Genomic DNA, 17489 nt, shown 5'->3' with positions numbered 1-17489 from the left:
AGAGATGGAGCAAGGAGAGGCAGCAGAGCCAGAAGGGAAGAAGCGGGGCCAGAGTCTCTCCGCTTCCGGCTATGCTGCTCTCCCCCACAGCCTCCGAGGCAGCTGCAGCTCCGGGGCTGGCAGGCTGTGGCTGCGCCACCTGGTCTGGCCCACCGGAGCAGGCTGCAGCCGCGCCGCCCGGTCTGGCAGAGCAGCTCCAGCCAGGCCAGAGACATCCTCCCTTGGCCCGCCCCAGCTAAGGTGGGAAGGGATGGGATGGGGAGAGTGTGGGGGCCCCGGGCTAGGGGTGGGGTCATGTGGGGGGTGGTCACAGGGGTTATACCCCTGACCCCCAGCTTCTCTCCCCCTCCAAAAAATGTCCCCACCAGTTGCTGTCCCGACCCATCAGGGTAAGCCACTGGTGGGCTGGGACACTTTGTTTACTTAGGTTTACTTCCGTGACTGTGGACGCTCGAGGTAAACAAACCATCTCGGCCCAGCAGCGGCTTATCCTGATGGCCTGGGAGCCAAAGTTTGCCGACCCCTGAATTATAGGGTCGGCTTATGAATGGGTCATAAAAAGTTTCCATTTTTACTTATCCATCTTAGGGGGGTTGGCTTATAAATGAACCGGCTTATGATGGAGTATATACAGTAATTGTTTACTTACCTCACATACTGTATCTTAGGCATATACACATTTCTTATATTCCTGTCTTTATAAAAGGCTGGGGTCAGCTGGCAGGGCTCTAAACTCTGGAACCTTCGCCCTCCCTTGACCTGAAATAGCCCAACTTTGGTGACCTTTTGGGCATACTACATGTGATATTTGTTTGACTGGGCTTTTGCCAAAGCTAAGGCTTTGCTTCCCACAATGATAAAGAAAGGAATTTCTGTAGGTGTCTGGCTGCCTGTTGGAATTATTAACACCGCTAGGATTTTATTGCATTATTAATGAGGCATAAGGGTACCTAGGGCCTGGGATAGTCTTATTTTTAATTATTTAAAATCTAAGCACACAGACATCAGATTTATGAATGATATACATTTTAAAATGTATATAACCAACATTTTCAAACATAAATACGTACGAGACACCTACACCCATATTTAGGCACCTAAATATACGTGGTCTGATTTTGATAAACGCAGAGCACTGGCAGCTCCCAATCAATGAGCTGTGGCAGCTCAGTATTTCTTAAAGTTGGGTGCCTCAATAAATAACAATTTTGGCCTTGGCAGGTCCTGTGCTCACCTTAGTTACTGTCTGCCTAGACTCTGATGCAGACGCCTGCATTTTCTCTAGAATTAGACACTTTTCTTGTTTATAGTGTCTCCAGTATGTTTGATTTTTCCACATGTCTATCTTTCTATCTCAGGTTCTCAGATACTGGGAGTGCAATGGGAAAATCTGACCCTTTGTCACTAATCATTGACATTTCTCACTTCTACCTAATAATGCATTACTCACTAGAGTATTCATGTTAATTCATGAAGGGAGGACAGTAAGAAGTTGCCATATTCAGAGTTTCTGCTTAGCACATATACAGTGTGTTCACATTACAAAAGCATGAAATTTTGGGTTGTCTCCTGGCCTATAGGAATCTTCTGATGCCATATTCTAGCAGTGGACAGCCCGAGATCTCCATAACATATTACAGTCTGTAAGCAATTTGGAGCATGGACCTAGTCTTTCTGCTTTTACTGTGTAGTGACTAGCACACTTGTGAGTGCTTTGAATTAATTTGTTTGTGAAGAATTTGAGTTACACGTGAAGAAAGAGAAAGAAGCATGTTTGGAAAACATAAGAACACAAACTCACTCTGCTGCTGTAAAAATGTGGCTGCAGTTGGTGCAGATAGCATTTATAGGACTGTCATGTCCCCGCATCTCTCCTACTGGTGTGAATGTATCCACATTCCAGAGCTTTAGAATACCTCCTCTACAGCCACTGAGAAGAAAAGAGGAGCCAGGCACCAGTCCAAGAGCACACACCCAGTCCTTGTGTGCATTCGGAACTTGCTGAAAAACAAATGATACACAAATAATGCTATAAGGCAGAGTGGGCACGGGAATGAGCACAGGTTTAGGCATCAGGAAGTTCTGAGTTCTAATCCCACTTTCCCAGCTCTGCAACAGACTAGCTACGTGGTACGTCACAACTTCTCTGCTTCACTTTCTCTCTCTGTAAAACAGGGATAAAGCTTTTCTACCACAATGGTAGAAAAATGTTTTATATAACAACGTTAGTTAGCATTTGTATATAATTTTGAATGTGTGAAATGCTAAGTGTAATCGCAGGACAGGAATAAAATCCACTATGCACAGTACTGACTCTGATATCTACCTGCTCAGCCCATACATGTTGAATTTCAAGAGAAATTAGTTGTAGATACACAAATAATTGTATATTTCAACGTTCAGGTTCTGCATTTTACTGATAAGCATATAAAACAAATTGTGGAACAGTAGGAAAATTTCAGACTAAAGCAAATGACCCCTAAAGATGCAAATGGGTAAGAAGCTTACCAGCTGTATAGAAATAGTTAAGGAACTGTGAAACTGTCTAAAGCTCTTCCCCTCTCCCTCCTATGTATTATAAACAGATTTGAGGAACACTTATTAAAAACACATTCTTCCTTTATTGAGGAGAGACACTGCTGATTCAGAAAGCAAAACAATACCCAAACAGGATGCCAATAACATTCATTTGAGACCAAGAGCAGTGAACTAATATCCCAAGCCTGCTCCCATTGACTTCAATCAGAGCAGGCTTGGGCCGTAACTTCCAACACAATTACATTTTAGAGCAACTTTAGCTTTGGCTTCTGACTCCACTTTTCTCCCCCTCTGGAATAGTCATGCCCAAAACAGTCAAGAGCAGAGCTAAAACATGTAGTACACAATGAGAATACATACAGCATTACAAACCAGGGTGTTTTTATTGCCAGAAAAGGTTATATAATACAATATATGCCATCAGGTTATAAAATTTTTGCTAAACTTATTTGCAGAGCTCCCAAGTGGCTGAGACATTAGGTAGAGCAAAAAAACAAAACAAAACAAAAAAATGACTCCACCAAAAAACCTGAAAGCATAAGTAAACTCTGATATTAAGTGTCCAGCCTCCCCTAATGATCTCAGAATGGGAAGTCCTAGCATTCAGTAAAATTCAGGAAAATAGGAATTGCCATTCCAGATCTGACCAGGAGTTTTAGAGAAAGACACACACACACAAAAAAAAAAACGCGTAAGACACAATTATAAAATAACCTGCCCACACAGGAAGTTTCTTCTTAACCTCATCAGTTAGTGGGTCTCTCATGCCCTGAAGGAATAACTTCTGTTTATTTTAATCCTTATTGATGTAACTGTGGATGTTTTCAATACCTATATAGACATCCAATACTTTTTCAAGAATTCCTAAGCTCTGCTAAGCACTTGGCATGAATGATATCTCATGGCAATCAGTTCCACAGATGAATTGTGCACAGTGTACAATAAGCATTTATTTTTATCAGATTTGCTGCTTTTCACATCTTCTTTAGTTTTGACTTGCCTAAATAATGTTGTCTCTTGTCTCAAGGACTCCCTCAAGCCCTGCCATAGGGGCAGAGTCTTGTGGAGCTGCAGCCCGTACAGCAGCCCAGGGAGGTTTAGACAGGCCTCCAGTAATGTCAGTGGCTTCTCCAGCCCCTGAAGCAGCCCAGAATCAGGAGGTCGCAAAAGGTGGCTTAAAGCTGCCTTAGCGCTGAGGCTCTCAGTCATGTGCTGCAGAACAGAACCTCACTCAAAATGTTTTAAACAAAGGTCTGTCAAAACAATGTGCAGTATGTCATAGGAAAAAAAACAAAACCAAACCAAGATGTTGTTAGGCTCTGCTACAAATCCTTGCAGGTACCCACTGAGCATGCTCAGAGGTTAAATTTTCCAATGACTTTCAGAACTATTGTCCAAGCAATGTTTTTTTAGTTTGATAGTGGAGATACTCCAGACTGAAAATCATTTAAGCCACACTTCAAAGTTCTATTGTTTTTAACTTAGTCCTATTGAAAATAAACGACAATTATTTTTAGAGTGAGAAACATATTTTTCTAGATGCATGTAGCTAAAGAGATGTTTTGAAACATTATAGCTATAATTTTACACACACATATACATATATATGCACTTTTCAGTTGAGACCACGTAAGAAAACGTTTAAGACAAAAATAACTTTTTTGGAAGTTGTAAGTAAAACCAAGGCTATACAGTGAAAATGCTCTGAAATCCGATTTGTAACAATTGTTACTTAGGGTATGTGTAGACGCGATAAATCAATTCACAATTGCTCTGCCGTCGACTCCGGAACTCCACCACGGTGAGAGGTGGAAGCGGAGTCGACGGGGGAGCAGTGGCCGTTGATCCCGCGCCGCGGGGACACGAAGTAAGTGATTCTAAGTCGATCTAAGATACGTCAACTTCAGCTACGCTATTCTCGTAGCTGAATTTGCATATCTTAGATCGATCCCCCTCACACACCCCCCAGTGTAGACCAGGCCTTAGGAAACACTAAAAATTTTGTTCACGAATTACTCAATTCAATATTCTCCACACTGCCCACAATACTGATGTTAATAAACCAATTCAGAGCACAAGAAGGTTAAGATGAATATTCCATGAGGATGTGATTTCATGTGTTTATAACAATGCTCTTGAAGCCAACTAATCAGAGTACATGTTCTGTGCTATACTAACAGAGTACAAACCACTTCACTGTCAGTCTTCAGACATTCCACTTCAACGACAGAGGAAAGCAATGGTGTTCCTAGTACAAAGAGCAGCTCTACAGGTCCAGTTTATTTGCCCAATATACCTACCTAACAAATTAAAAACAGCAGCAGCAAAGTAGGTAGTGACAGGCTGAACACAAATCGACTGTTCATTTATAAAGTATGAAATACACACAAAAGTACTACAGCAAAATTATCAGATCATCCACCTGATTTTACATTACCTGAAGCAGGTCTTTTTGAGCTAAATCCCATTTCTTTATTCCATTATCTCTGGACCCACTAAAAAGGGTGTCTCCAATGATAGTAAGTGCTTCAATCCCATCATAATGAGGTGGTTCAAAATTGTGTGTTGGACTAACAGTTCCAAGGGCCCCTTCAGTTACATCAAACATCTAGAACAAGAATAGCAATAAATATTCAGACATGCTATCTGCTCTTGGCAGGCAATTAACAAAATAAATCAGAGAACTCATTTCACCTATACCATGTAGCTATCTTGAATATATTCAGGGATAATGTAATGTAAGTTCAGGTTTAGCAGAACTCGAGTTAGCAGACCCTGAGTTTGTTAACCTAGGGCTTGATCATCTACTCTCATTTTGTAATTCCAGGTTAGGAATTGTTGGGGTCCCAACACCTACCTTGAAGGTTGGACTCATGCGGGCCTAAGTCCAACCACCCATACCCCAGTCTTAGTGCCCTCCAAAACGTGGCTGCTCTAGCCCTTTGTTTGTGGTGCAGTGTGGAAAACTTGGGTCTGTCTACCAAACTTGACTGTCCATAAGGCAAAGAAAGACGGCCCGTGGGATTGAGGAATCCCGTTGGTGGACTTCCAGAGCACGAGTCCAGTGAGACTGTATCTAAACTGCAAAGCAATAGGGCTTGAACCATGGGTCCCAGCTTGACTCAGGCTCAGCCCTGCCACTCCCATGGGATCTGTGACCCTTGAGCCGAACCCTCAGTTGGCATCATTTGTGTGTACACAGGAGGGGTTAGGCTTGAGCCTGAGTTTGAATCTGGGCTTGCACTGCAGTGTAGACATACCCACCATGAATGATTTATAGGGGGAAACTTGGGAAAGAGCTGGAGAGTTTCATTCCTTACAGGCAAGACCCAGGGGACTGTGGAGCACATAAATTATGTGGCAGAGCCCCAACTCAATTAATGTAGCAGAGCTTCACTGAATTCACTGCAAGTGGGAATTATTCAGAAGTGCTAACTCATTAGGAGATCAATGGATAATCTTCTAATTGTATTATAAAAATGTCCAAATACCAATAACCAATGCCCAATATTTATTTGCTCTGTTGCAGAGGAACATCTCTCCTCTCAGCCTTAGTATCTTCACAGACAGCCTGTTAGTAATTTCTGACTGCTCAGGGAAGGAGCATGCAGCAGCATGAGGAGCACAAGGGTGGGAGCATTGTCTTGTAGTTGAAAGGTGGATAATTGCAGGAAGAGGTGATAATTTCCAGAAAATTTTGTTTCTATAAGTGTTCTGTCCCATTAAGTATTGATGTCTCCTGGGAGCCACATATACCTTTCTCCTTCCCAGTTCTCTGAGAACAGGGTCCCAGAATGCAGGGTCTTCAAACAACAGACCATTAGCTCCATTCAAATAACCTCTGTGTCATGCAACTTAGTTACCTTAATAGCACTTTACAATAAATAAACTTGACAGTAAGAAAAACTGATTATTTGGCAATGTAAAAAAAAAAAAAAAAAGCTTAAATGAATTAAAGGTTTGTTTTTTAAAAAAATTTCATTATGCATGGCATTCAATTAGAAATTCATGGAACAGTTGCATCTGTCACAGAACGACATGCAAGGCTAATTTTATCTGAAGATTACATTCACTTCAGTGTATATTCTGTTCTTAGTATTTTAATATAAAATACTTAATATAAAATACCTCCTTCCTTGGAGGTTTTTAAGGCCCGGCTTGACAAAGCCCTGGCTGGGATGATTTAGTTGGGAATTGCTCCTGCTTTGAGCAGGGGATTGGACTAGATGACCTCCTGAGGTCCCTTCCAACCCTGATATTGTATGATTCTATGATTCTAATACACATCAAACCACTGAAATAAATTAAGTTTACATCCCATATTTTAGGATCTCCCTTCAAGAGTATGACTAAATCTTTCCAACTAAATTAAGTGGGATTTACCTGCTGGCCTTTTTCCAACTTAATTTGACAACATATTACAATACAAATACAATGACATTAAAAGGAAGCTATCTGGGTGGCAAAGTCAGGCACTCAAAATTTAGAAAACACTAGAATTAAGGTTGCCTGCATAACCTTAATTCTGCCACTGTCTGGGTGTGCATAATGTACAGTATTTAATTACATGACCACATGCTATTTTCTCCTCAGGATCCCTTCATCATTCAGTGCATCAGGAAAAGAGCTCCTGATTTAACTTCTGTACACAGTTCAATATTTTGTGTAAATCTATTATGTCACTACTTATTCATCTTCTCACTTTTGATACTGCCCTAATATTTTAATTTCGCTTTATATGGAAATCTTTCCCCGAGTCTAAAAATTGCTGTTGCCTTTCATCAGATTGTTTCTGTTGTATACTTTTTGAGATGGGGCCATTGTTAGATGGGAAGTGCTATAAAATTGGTATTATTAATAAACATTCATATGCATTACATGATATACGATTTTCCATTTGGGCTGCCTTTTTTGGGATGTTGGGAGAGGAAGGTAGAAAATGGAAGTGACACTAATCCTAAACCCTGCCCTTACCGGTCAAGTGAAAATATAATAAAGGAGAAAATGTTAATACTAAGATGTATTACCTTTATATAGTGATCCTTTGAGCCAGTGATGATAAGATCTTGTCCATTGGAAATGCGGTCTACAGTAAGGCACATGACAGGGCCTAGGTGACCAGTTAACTTTCCTGTAGACTGGAATCTTTAAGAATAAGAAAAGGAGTGAATGCGAGGCGGGGGTAATGTGATGAAGAATATTCTTAATTTTTAACCAGCTTTAAACCTGGATGTAGAGAGTATGCAGCTCCATTTTCAAAAGCATGACACCCTGTGGGAATTTGGGGGTTTATTACTTCCATTGGATATGCTGAAAAATATGATCTATTTATACAGACAGTTTCTGGCCAAATGGATTTTCTGCCTTTTTGCTCTTTTCTTCACAAGTTTTCCAGATGTCTTCTCCACCTTCCCACCCCTACCACACATGGAAATTTACCAAATTTACCCACCAATAAACATGCCCAATCATGGTAAATGTAAATAAATACATGTTTAACTTGTTTGAAAATCTACTTTTATGTCAGATAATTCTAACTACAGGCAATTATCTCCACTTTAGCTAGTCTTTGCATTCCGACTATTTCTGGATGTCTGTATTCTGATTTGCATAACCACTGTCTGGTTATTTTCAATTACCATATATTATGTAAATCCAGTTGCTCTCATTGGGTGATAGCCACTACTAGTCTGAATGCAGGCATTAGCAAAATCATTTTTCAGTAACTACCTTAAATATGCAAGTCTCTGTACCCTGGTGAGCTATTCTAATCTGTCTTTTCACTTGTGCCATTTTCAAACTGCTTACTTCTGACTCATTTTGATTGAACAGAAAATGACTCTTCTTTTCACTGCAGGTTCTCACTACCAGGCAAAGTGCCTGCTATGACTCTGATCTTACAATGAGCTCCTCAGAGATCACCATTCACTTAAAGAGGGTGCTACCTACACAGAACTCATTGCAGGATTGGGGCATGAGTGAGTATTGGGGCAGTAAGGGTTGGCAGTATCAACCTATATGTGTTTGTTTTGAGCTGTGTTTCAGAACTGAACTGGGGTTGTGTGGGGCTGGAATTATCTCAGTGCAAACACAATGACCATTATTCTGAGGGGAAAGCTTTGCTGACCTGGGGGTAGTCGGGAGGAGAGATGCAAGGAATGCAGAAAATGAGTCAGAAGGTTTTTAAACCCATTTCCACAATCTCACAGCCCCATTTTCTTTGCTTCTATGAAAAAAGAAGAACAGGAGTACTTGTGGCACCTTAGAGACTAACAAATTTATTAGAGCATAAACTTTCGTGGACTACAGCCCACTTCTTCGGTATGCATCCGAAGAAGTGGGCTGTAGTCCACGAAAGCTTATGCTCTAATAAATTTGTTAGTCTCTAAGGTGCCACAAGTACTCTTGTTCTTCTTTTTGCGGATACAGACTAACACGGCTGCTACTCTGAAACCTGTCATTTTGCTTCTATGGTTTCCTCCCCTCTATCAAATAAATTTTAGTTTGCTGACCTGTAGGGAAGGCAGGAATGGGGAGCAGGGAAAGGGGATAAGGAATGAAGAAGGAAAGCAGGGGAAATGACTGGGGAGTTAAGAAAGGCCAACGAATAAGGTTGTATGCTTTTCATTTAAAATTCACTTTTCAACCCCGTTTTTATTCTTTTCCACTCATTTAAAAAGTCAATGTTTAATTCAAAGACTCAGCCTACTAGTAATTAAGCAATAACTTCAGGGTGTGTTGTATTGGGTCAGTAATAACCATAGTGTGGACTAATCAGTCCCTTGGACTTTGACCTACGAGCTTGTTCAGCCCAAGACATGGATATTGCCTCACGAACGGGAAGCATCCTGGTGCTATCTTTGTCATATATTCTGGTAAATATCTAGAGTATATTATCTTTTGCCTTAGTTATGTACCTTTTAAGGTCCCACATTCTTACTGCATTTCCAGAAGCTGCATAGAGGAAAGTGCCTGTTGGATTTAGTGCAATTTGGTTGATCTGGTTTTCTCCAGCAGGAATAGTTACTGTTCTGTTAGTGCTTCCAGAACAACCATCACCCGACATAACCTGGCCTGAAGACCTGAATATTACCAAAAAGAGACTGTTACATTTTGTTTAAAAATAAGCATGCTTATTTGAATGTAGAAGAACCACAGACCGATTTTGAATGCTGAATAATATAGGCAAATCCACAGAAACACTCTATACATGGATTTAAAAAAATTGGAGTTTCCACATATTATAAATAAATATTTACTGAGTCTGCATCCATAAAGAGGCTGGCACCAACAAGCTATGCATTTGTACTACATTGACCTGTGACTGGGATCTCAAACTAGGCAGGATCAGCCTTGTAAGTACTTGGATGGGAGACTTTCAGGAAAAAACCCAGGTGCTGATTATTCAGGAGGCAGCATTCTTCTCTCTAACACATGCTGATTGTCTGCCTGTGATTCATCCCCAGCACAACAGTAGGGTCATGGTGCTATCGGAAATGCCAAATTCCTGATAAATTGAGGTGTAAGATTCAGTGGCATATTTTTGCAAGAGTGGAGATGTTAACCCTGATATTCTGGCCAAATTCTAGCTTCGGTAACTACATTCTGCTCACTACATTTCTGTTGTTTCAATTGGCTAAATTGATTTCTCTTCCTAAAAACTGTTGTGTATTTATGTTGACACAAAATGACTGCTGTGTTGCACCATACAGGTGGTTGCAGTGGAGTGGTGGATAAAGTGATAACACATATAACTGTCCATATAGACAACAGCAACAAAAGGGGTTGTGTCCTCATTACCTTTACCCTGTAGTGATACTATAAGAGAGGCCTCAGATCAAAGCTTGTAGAGCTGATAACTTCATGGCAGCTGCAGTTCGTGGTAGCTGCCTCCTTTGCTCCTCCCATAAGCAACCCAGCCACTCCTACTCCTCTCCCAAACCCTTCCCCTTGCTCTCTCCCCAGAACTCATACAATCCCCTTCCTATCCCACCTCTACTTCCACATCCCCACTAGCCAGCACTAAGATGCAATCTCAAGTGAGATGCTAGTATTTTTAAATTTACTCAGAAAAGGGGTGCCCTTCAAATATTAGCTCTGACTTTTGAATGATAGTGTTTTTAAACTAGCCTGAATACAGAATACTCACCTTAAACGCTTGTATTTAAAGATAAGGTAGAGATAGATTCATGTTTGGTTAGGGTTCTAAGTATCCCCATAAAAAAACCCCTCCCATACCTTTAAAACTGAATAGAACTATTGTGTAAAGACTCAACTCACTCAACCAAGACTAAAATGCCATCTCAGGGCTGAAAAAAACCTGAAGTTAAAGACAAAGCTGTTTTTTCTCAGTGGAACATAGCAAAAGAAAAACCTCACAATACTTTCCTTTTCCCTAGACACTGTGGGTCTACCGCTAAAAGTCCAGGTTTAAAGTCAATGGGAGTCTGCTCAGGGAGTTTGAGCCCTTATATTGGTTTCTTTGCAGTCCCATAATATTCTGTACATAAAATATGATGTTTACACCTTCTCTTATTAAGACAAATGCAATTTTATTTAAAATTAAGAATCATTCAGCTCTCTGCATTTGAGATTTAAGTCACTTACGTCAATGTCCGAATACACTTGGCAGAATCTCTGATGTCCCACACCTTAATATAAGATGTTGAAATTGTGAAGACCAGGCTAGTATAGTTGCAATATTTTACAGATACAACATTGTTAGGATGACTTCCTAGAGACATAATCTCTTGTCCAGTTACCAGATTCCATACTTTACAAGTGCGATCTAAAAAAAGACACACAAAAGAGAAAATGTATATATTTTTCTCCATATAAAAATTTATATTTATGTTTATATATCATAGTCATAGAATCATACAATATCAGGGTTGGAAGGGACCTCAGAAGGTCATCTAGTCCAACCCCCTGCTCAAAGCAGGAGCAATTCCCAACTAAATCATCCCAGCCAGGGCTTTGTCAAGCTTGACCTTAAAAACCTCTAAGGAGATTCTACCACCTCCCATGGTAACCCATTTCAGTGCTTCACCACCCTCCTAGTGAAAAAGTTTTTCCTAATATCCAACCTAAACCTCCCCCACTGCAACTTGAGACCATTACTCCTTGTTCTGTCTTCTGGTCTTATTTAGCCCCGCCACTGCTAAAGGACTTCCCCCCCAGCCTAAGGGAGGATCCACAGGACCTGGATAACCAAGTAATTCCGGGGGACAACTAATGAAATAACAGGGACAGGAGTGTGGTCAAAGGATCAAACGAAGGGAACCAGAGAGGGACACCGAGCAGAGAGTCTTCTGGTACCACTGAGAACAGTCTAGATCCATCCTCTTTGGACCCCCCTTTCAGGTAGTTGAAAGCAGCTATCAAATCCCCCCTCATTCTTCTCTTCTGCAGACTAAACAATCCCAGTTCCCCCAGCCTCTCCTGATATGTCATGTGCTCCAGCCCCCTAATCATTTTTGTTGCCCTCTGCTGGACTCTTTCCAATTTTTCCACATCCTTCTTGTAGTGTGGGGCCCAAAACTGGACACAGTATATCACCCCCTGCAGAATTTTAGGTCCCTCACAAATGATTGAATTCAATATGTCCCAACAACCATATGGGGACATCTCCATGCTATAGCAAAACTACATCCAGTTTATAATAAAATATGTTCCTTCTTAACATACCAGCTCCCAAGAGCATTTCACACCCAATGTACAATAGCCTCACAATCAGTCCTTAGTCAGTCCCTCCACAGGGAAAATGTGAGAAGACAGGTGGAAGTTGCAGACTATCCTGACGTTCACAACATTTGGGCTATGGAAGATCACAGGGACACCTCACCAAGAACACACTGCAGCAGGGGGCTGAAAGCCTGAGCACCACAGATGACCTTGACTGACAAGTTAACATGTGAGGAGAGAGGCATTCTCTCTGGAAGTCAGGTCCCAAACTATTCAGGGCTTCAGGCACCTCTGAAAATCCCAGCCCAAGTGGGTAAAATGCCCAGTTCCAGTTTCAAAGAGATTTAAGTACCTAAGGCCTCATCCACACACAAAAGATATACTGCTTTATCTGCTCCGGTATAGTTAAAATGGCACAGCCCTCTAGGGTGGATGCAGTTATACCAGTATAGCTTATTCCTGTTTGGGAAGAGGAATAAGAGATACCCGTATAAGCACATTTTTACCAATAAAACTGCATCCACACCTGGGGTTGTAGCAGCATAACTGTATCAGTAAAAAAAAACAAAAAACATATCCCTAATGATGTAATTTTACTAGCACAAGAAGTGTGGATAGACCTGGACTCTCTTCAGATGCTTGAAAACCCTAGCTTTAAAGTCCAAACCTATACCTTCCGCTGAACCCTCAAATGAATTTAGCAGCCAGTGCACCTTCTGGAACACTGACATAACATACTCTAAGTAGGCCACTGCCTTCTACATTAATTGCAATTTCCAAAGGGTTTCAAACACATTAAGTAAATAAAAGTCTATGCCATTTTGCAGCTTTATCAGGTTTTCCCCCAACTAATATTTACCTTTCTTAAACAAATGTTTGTTACTTATAGGAAACTAACAAGTGGCAAAAAAAAAAAATATTTACCCCACCTGCCAATGTGCTTCTTAGTTCCAAAAATTTAGGACGCTTTGAAAACTTTTTAAAGACCACAAATCTAAATTTAAAACACTAATTTAAAATACCTTTTGTCGCATAACTACTAAAATTGAAATCTCATTGCAATTCAACTGAGCAAAAACATTTTTAATCACATCTTCACAGTGAAATTAGCCGCAAATACAACAAAAGGCAGCAGACAAGAGATACACATTTCTTCCTGCCATCACTAATGCACGTCCAAAATTTAGCAGCACACATCCCCTGTAAACTTGCAAAAATATTACATTTTTAACAAGAACATGAACATTTATATAATTTCCCACAAATGTAAACAGGCAAAATAATAAACAAAATAAAATTAGAAAATGTTGGCAGCATTTGACTTCTACTAGCTTTTCAGCCATCAAGGCTACAACTCGATACTGGTAAGAACAGTCAGTGATGCTATGTGCCACCAAAAGAAATAATCAGAATAGGTTTCACCAGATTACTCGAATATGATCTACAAGGGGACCCATACTTGGGTGGTGTTTTCTAGAAAGGAATATAAGGGTAAACAGGGGGAGGCACTGAAATCTTGGTATTTATTATTTAATGACGAGGGGAGTTTTTCCATCACTAAGCTATACTTCATGCCCTGCAGCTACTCCAATTCACTTGGGTCCCATCCTAGAAGGAGAACCACGTGGGCTGTCAAAGGGGTACTGAGTGGGAGCAGAGGTCCATACATGTCATTCTTCATCAAGTTAGAGGCCTTGAAATGCCTCTCTTACATTTTTGGCTGCATGGATATTACAGCTGCAGAGCTTTTTACTAGCTACATCACAAAGATATTCAGGAAGAGCTCCAGAAAGAACGAATATAGAGTAAATGGGAAATAAATGTCTTTTTCTACGTTCATTTGTGTATCTGCAACCAAAATCAAGGAATTAGGATGGAGAGTCACTAAAGATGGATAAAAGAGCCGCTTTCTAAACACAGTTTCTAGCAGCATGGAGAGAGAGTGTAATCTCTTGTAGGCTCTAATACTGCAAACATACTTCTGCACATAGTTAACTCTAAGCACTTGTGTACCCAGGCTGAAATCAATACAACTGCTCACACGTATAAACTATTTGCAGTGTTAGGGCCCTAGTTTTTCTGGTATGTTACTGTAGTCAATGGATAACTTTCATCTATTTCTTTACAGGAATATAAAGACCACCAAGTGGACATACACTTCCAAGTCATGGGCCATTCATTGCTGGGCAGATTCTTATGCAAATTCCACTCTTGCAATAGTGTGTCTAAGCTATATTTTCATTTGGCTTTAGCAGCTGGATTGCCTTGTAGGTTCTGGGCCTGTGCATTTTGTAGGAGGAGTTTAAAAGAAAAGTTTATATAAAATCTATAGGACATATAAACTGTATCATTATTAAAGGAAGAGAGTCAGGTCAAACTTGACCCAAAGTACAGTTAGAATTTTTTCCCCCCCTTTAAATAATATTTTCAAAATCTAACAACAATAGAAACGTTTTTGTTTTTTTCTTTAATAGAATGCATTTTAAAAACAAAAATATTCCTGCTATGTTTCAAATCCAAATGTTGCAGCAGCGAGTTACTGCAGGAGAAGTTGAAAGTGAAATTGAGCAGTAAAATTGATTACTTATGTTTTCAACATTCAGGCTGAGAGAAATGCAAAAGTGAAGAGTAAGTTAGATATTAAAATTTATTTATTTTAATAACATGGGGTTAATAGTAACAGAAAAAATATTTTAAAACATATTATTTTTAACCTGACAGTGGCATTTTAATAGTTAAAGGAATGATCCAAAATACCTCAGCCAGATTATGAAACCAATAGGGAGCTGATCTGCACAGTATTTTTCCAGACTGGGGAAGTTTACTGGGAGGGGGAGAGTGTTCTGGTGGCCAGAGCTTAAGACTGGAATTCAGAAGAACAAATGTTTTTTAAGATGCTATTTTGGAAGTTAATTTTCCAATTAAAAGGAACTCACAGATGGAATACATGAGGGACAAACATTGGTTAATCAAATCAAGCTTATTATGCTCTAAAAGTGGATTTTTCACAGCATTCTACCCCAAAACCTCGCATTTCTATCACTGGCCACCAATAAGGAATTTCAAAATATATTGATTTTTCAAAGCAGTTTCGGTAGGCAACAAATACATGAAGCCTCCCCAACCTTTAGATCCAGTGAACAGAAGATCATCAGTAGAATCAACACAAAGCACAGCCTTGGTATGCCCTTCAGCTAGATGGATACACTGAAGTGGTGAAGATCTGACGTATTTTGAAGCAGGGAATGGGTTAATTATGCCCCTAAAAAAAAAGAAAGAAAGAAAAAGAAAGAAATATGAGTTAGATATGGCAATGTAAATCACTTATTTCCACAGCTCTCTGTGATCCAGTATTTATTTTTCCTGCATTATTTCCTATAGCCTTATATATAAAAATGAAGTTGCAGGTATGTAGGGAAATATGTTAATATTATTCACTTACATATTTTGGTATAGGACAATTGAATTTGTCTTCTATAAGTGGCAGGACCAACCATCCCTGACACGTTTGTCCAACCTGTTTTTTAAAACTTTCAATGATTTTTCCACAGCCTCCCTTGGAAGCCTATTCCAGACCTTAACTGCCTTCATAGTCAAAGTTTTTCCGAACATCTAACCCAAATCTCCCTTGCTGCAGAGTAAGGCCATGATGTCTTGTTCTACCTTTAGTGGACATGGAGAACAATTCATCATTGTTCTCTTTACAAAAGTCCTTTACATATTTTGAAGACTTATCAAGTCTCCCCTTCAATCTTCTTTTGTCAAGACAAAACATGCACTTTTTTTTTTTTTAAACTTTCCTCCTAGGCCTCATTTTCTAAGCCTTTTATCATTTTTGTTGCTCTCCTCTGAACTCTCTCTACACCTTATCCACATCTTTCCTAAAGCGTGGAGTGCAGAACTGGACACAGTGCTCCAGTTCAGGCCTCACCTCACATGTACTACTTTCCTCCCATCCACTAGGCCAGTAACCCTGTCAAAGAAGGAAATTAGGTTGGTTTGGCATTATTTGTTTTTGACAAATCCATGTTGGCTATTCCTTATATCCCTATTATCCTCCAAGTGCTTGTTCCAGTATCTTCCCAGGTATAGAAGTAAGGGCAATGGATCTCTAATTCCCCAAGTCTTCTTTGTTTTCCTTTTTAAAGATAGGTATTATGTTTGCCCTTATAGCAAAGAGTATAGGTGTGACCAATACAACTTCTCTATAGCTTTCAATATATTATATACCTCTAACTCTTCCGCTTTCCAAACTAAATGGATCTAATGTTTTAGAGGCAGCATGATTCAGCAGATGATACCACTATCAGAGCCAGGAGACCCACAATTTACTCCTAGGTCTGCCTCTGTTTTGTAACCTTGGGCAATTCATCCAACATCTTTGCACCTCAGAGCATTTATCTACCTTTGCAACAGCGCTTTGAGATCTATGGATGAAAAATGCTGTAAATGCTATTATTACCAACACTATATGGTTATTAGCCTTTTCACTGCCTCTCTCTGGATATGTTCTGTTGTTTTTCCACAGGGTAGTCACATTACAAGTCACAGCTGTTTCTTCTCAGAACCCTGTTCCATGTTTCTGGATCAAACAAGGGTGGAAGTATGTTGAGATATAACATTCTTCCATCTCTCAATCAATTTTGAGTATTGGCAGTAAGACGGCAGATACCACTGACTAACATACACTGGAATATAACTTTTAGCTAATAAGCTAAAACCTAAAAAAAAAGTTTGCCACTGATTATTTCTTTTTAAAAACCATGCTTGATTAAAAAAAAAAAACAATAAACCCTAAGAGAAAAAATTACCTCTGATTTTCTCTAAAAAACAAAAAGGACATGCTGGACAAAATAAAACGAATGTTTTAATTTCTTGCAAAAAAGGAATAAATGAAAAGGTACACAGCATACATGTATTGCGGGAGGTATAAAAAAAGAACATGCAGCAAAAATGAGATTACTTAATAACTGAAGTAAAGGCATTAAGAACATCAACAAGAGGCCAGAAGGATGGAAAAGAGAAAGAGAGTACCTGTGTACCTCCGACAGAGAGGAATCACTTTCATCAGACCTATAATGAACAGTGGTAGGAGATTGCGAGGAGAAAGAATACAGGTATCAGCAGGGTAAAGTCTCCGTACGAGAAGAACAAACAACAGCATGGCTGACTCAGAAATGCAGTGCACATTTACTTACTGCACATAGCATTGCTTCTTAGTTTATGCTTTACATCAGGTATAACACCGTGGATGAACATTAAAATGG

General features: G+C 39.8%; 1 protein-coding gene across 16 annotated transcripts in view; it reads right to left on the bottom strand.

The window, feature by feature from the left end:
* KIF21A (kinesin family member 21A) overlaps positions 1-17489 on the bottom strand; it is a 162335-nt gene that overhangs the window by 3032 nt on the left and 141814 nt on the right. For 8 of the 16 annotated variants that reach the window (XM_008178885.4, XM_008178889.4, XM_005286831.5 and 5 more), the window contains 7 exons: positions 17257-17295; positions 15348-15484; positions 11146-11326; positions 9456-9620; positions 7566-7683; positions 4976-5146; positions 1802-2001 (listed from right to left, as the gene is read on the bottom strand). In XM_008178885.4, coding sequence (XP_008177107.2) covers positions 1802-2001; positions 4976-5146; positions 7566-7683; positions 9456-9620; positions 11146-11326; positions 15348-15484; positions 17257-17295 — 1011 coding nt within the window. The remainder of the gene's footprint in view (positions 1-1801; positions 2002-4975; positions 5147-7565; positions 7684-9455; positions 9621-11145; positions 11327-15347; positions 15485-17256; positions 17296-17489) is intronic. The other 8 variants (XM_008178908.4, XM_065554315.1, XM_005286834.5 and 5 more) reach the window with 1 other exon arrangement.

This window comes from Chrysemys picta, chromosome 1, assembly GCF_011386835.1.
Source record: "Chrysemys picta bellii isolate R12L10 chromosome 1, ASM1138683v2, whole genome shotgun sequence".
Classification (NCBI taxonomy): Eukaryota; Metazoa; Chordata; order Testudines; family Emydidae; genus Chrysemys; species Chrysemys picta.
The sequence above is the reverse complement of the archived record's forward strand: the minus strand, read 5'-3'. Positions and strand labels throughout refer to the sequence as shown.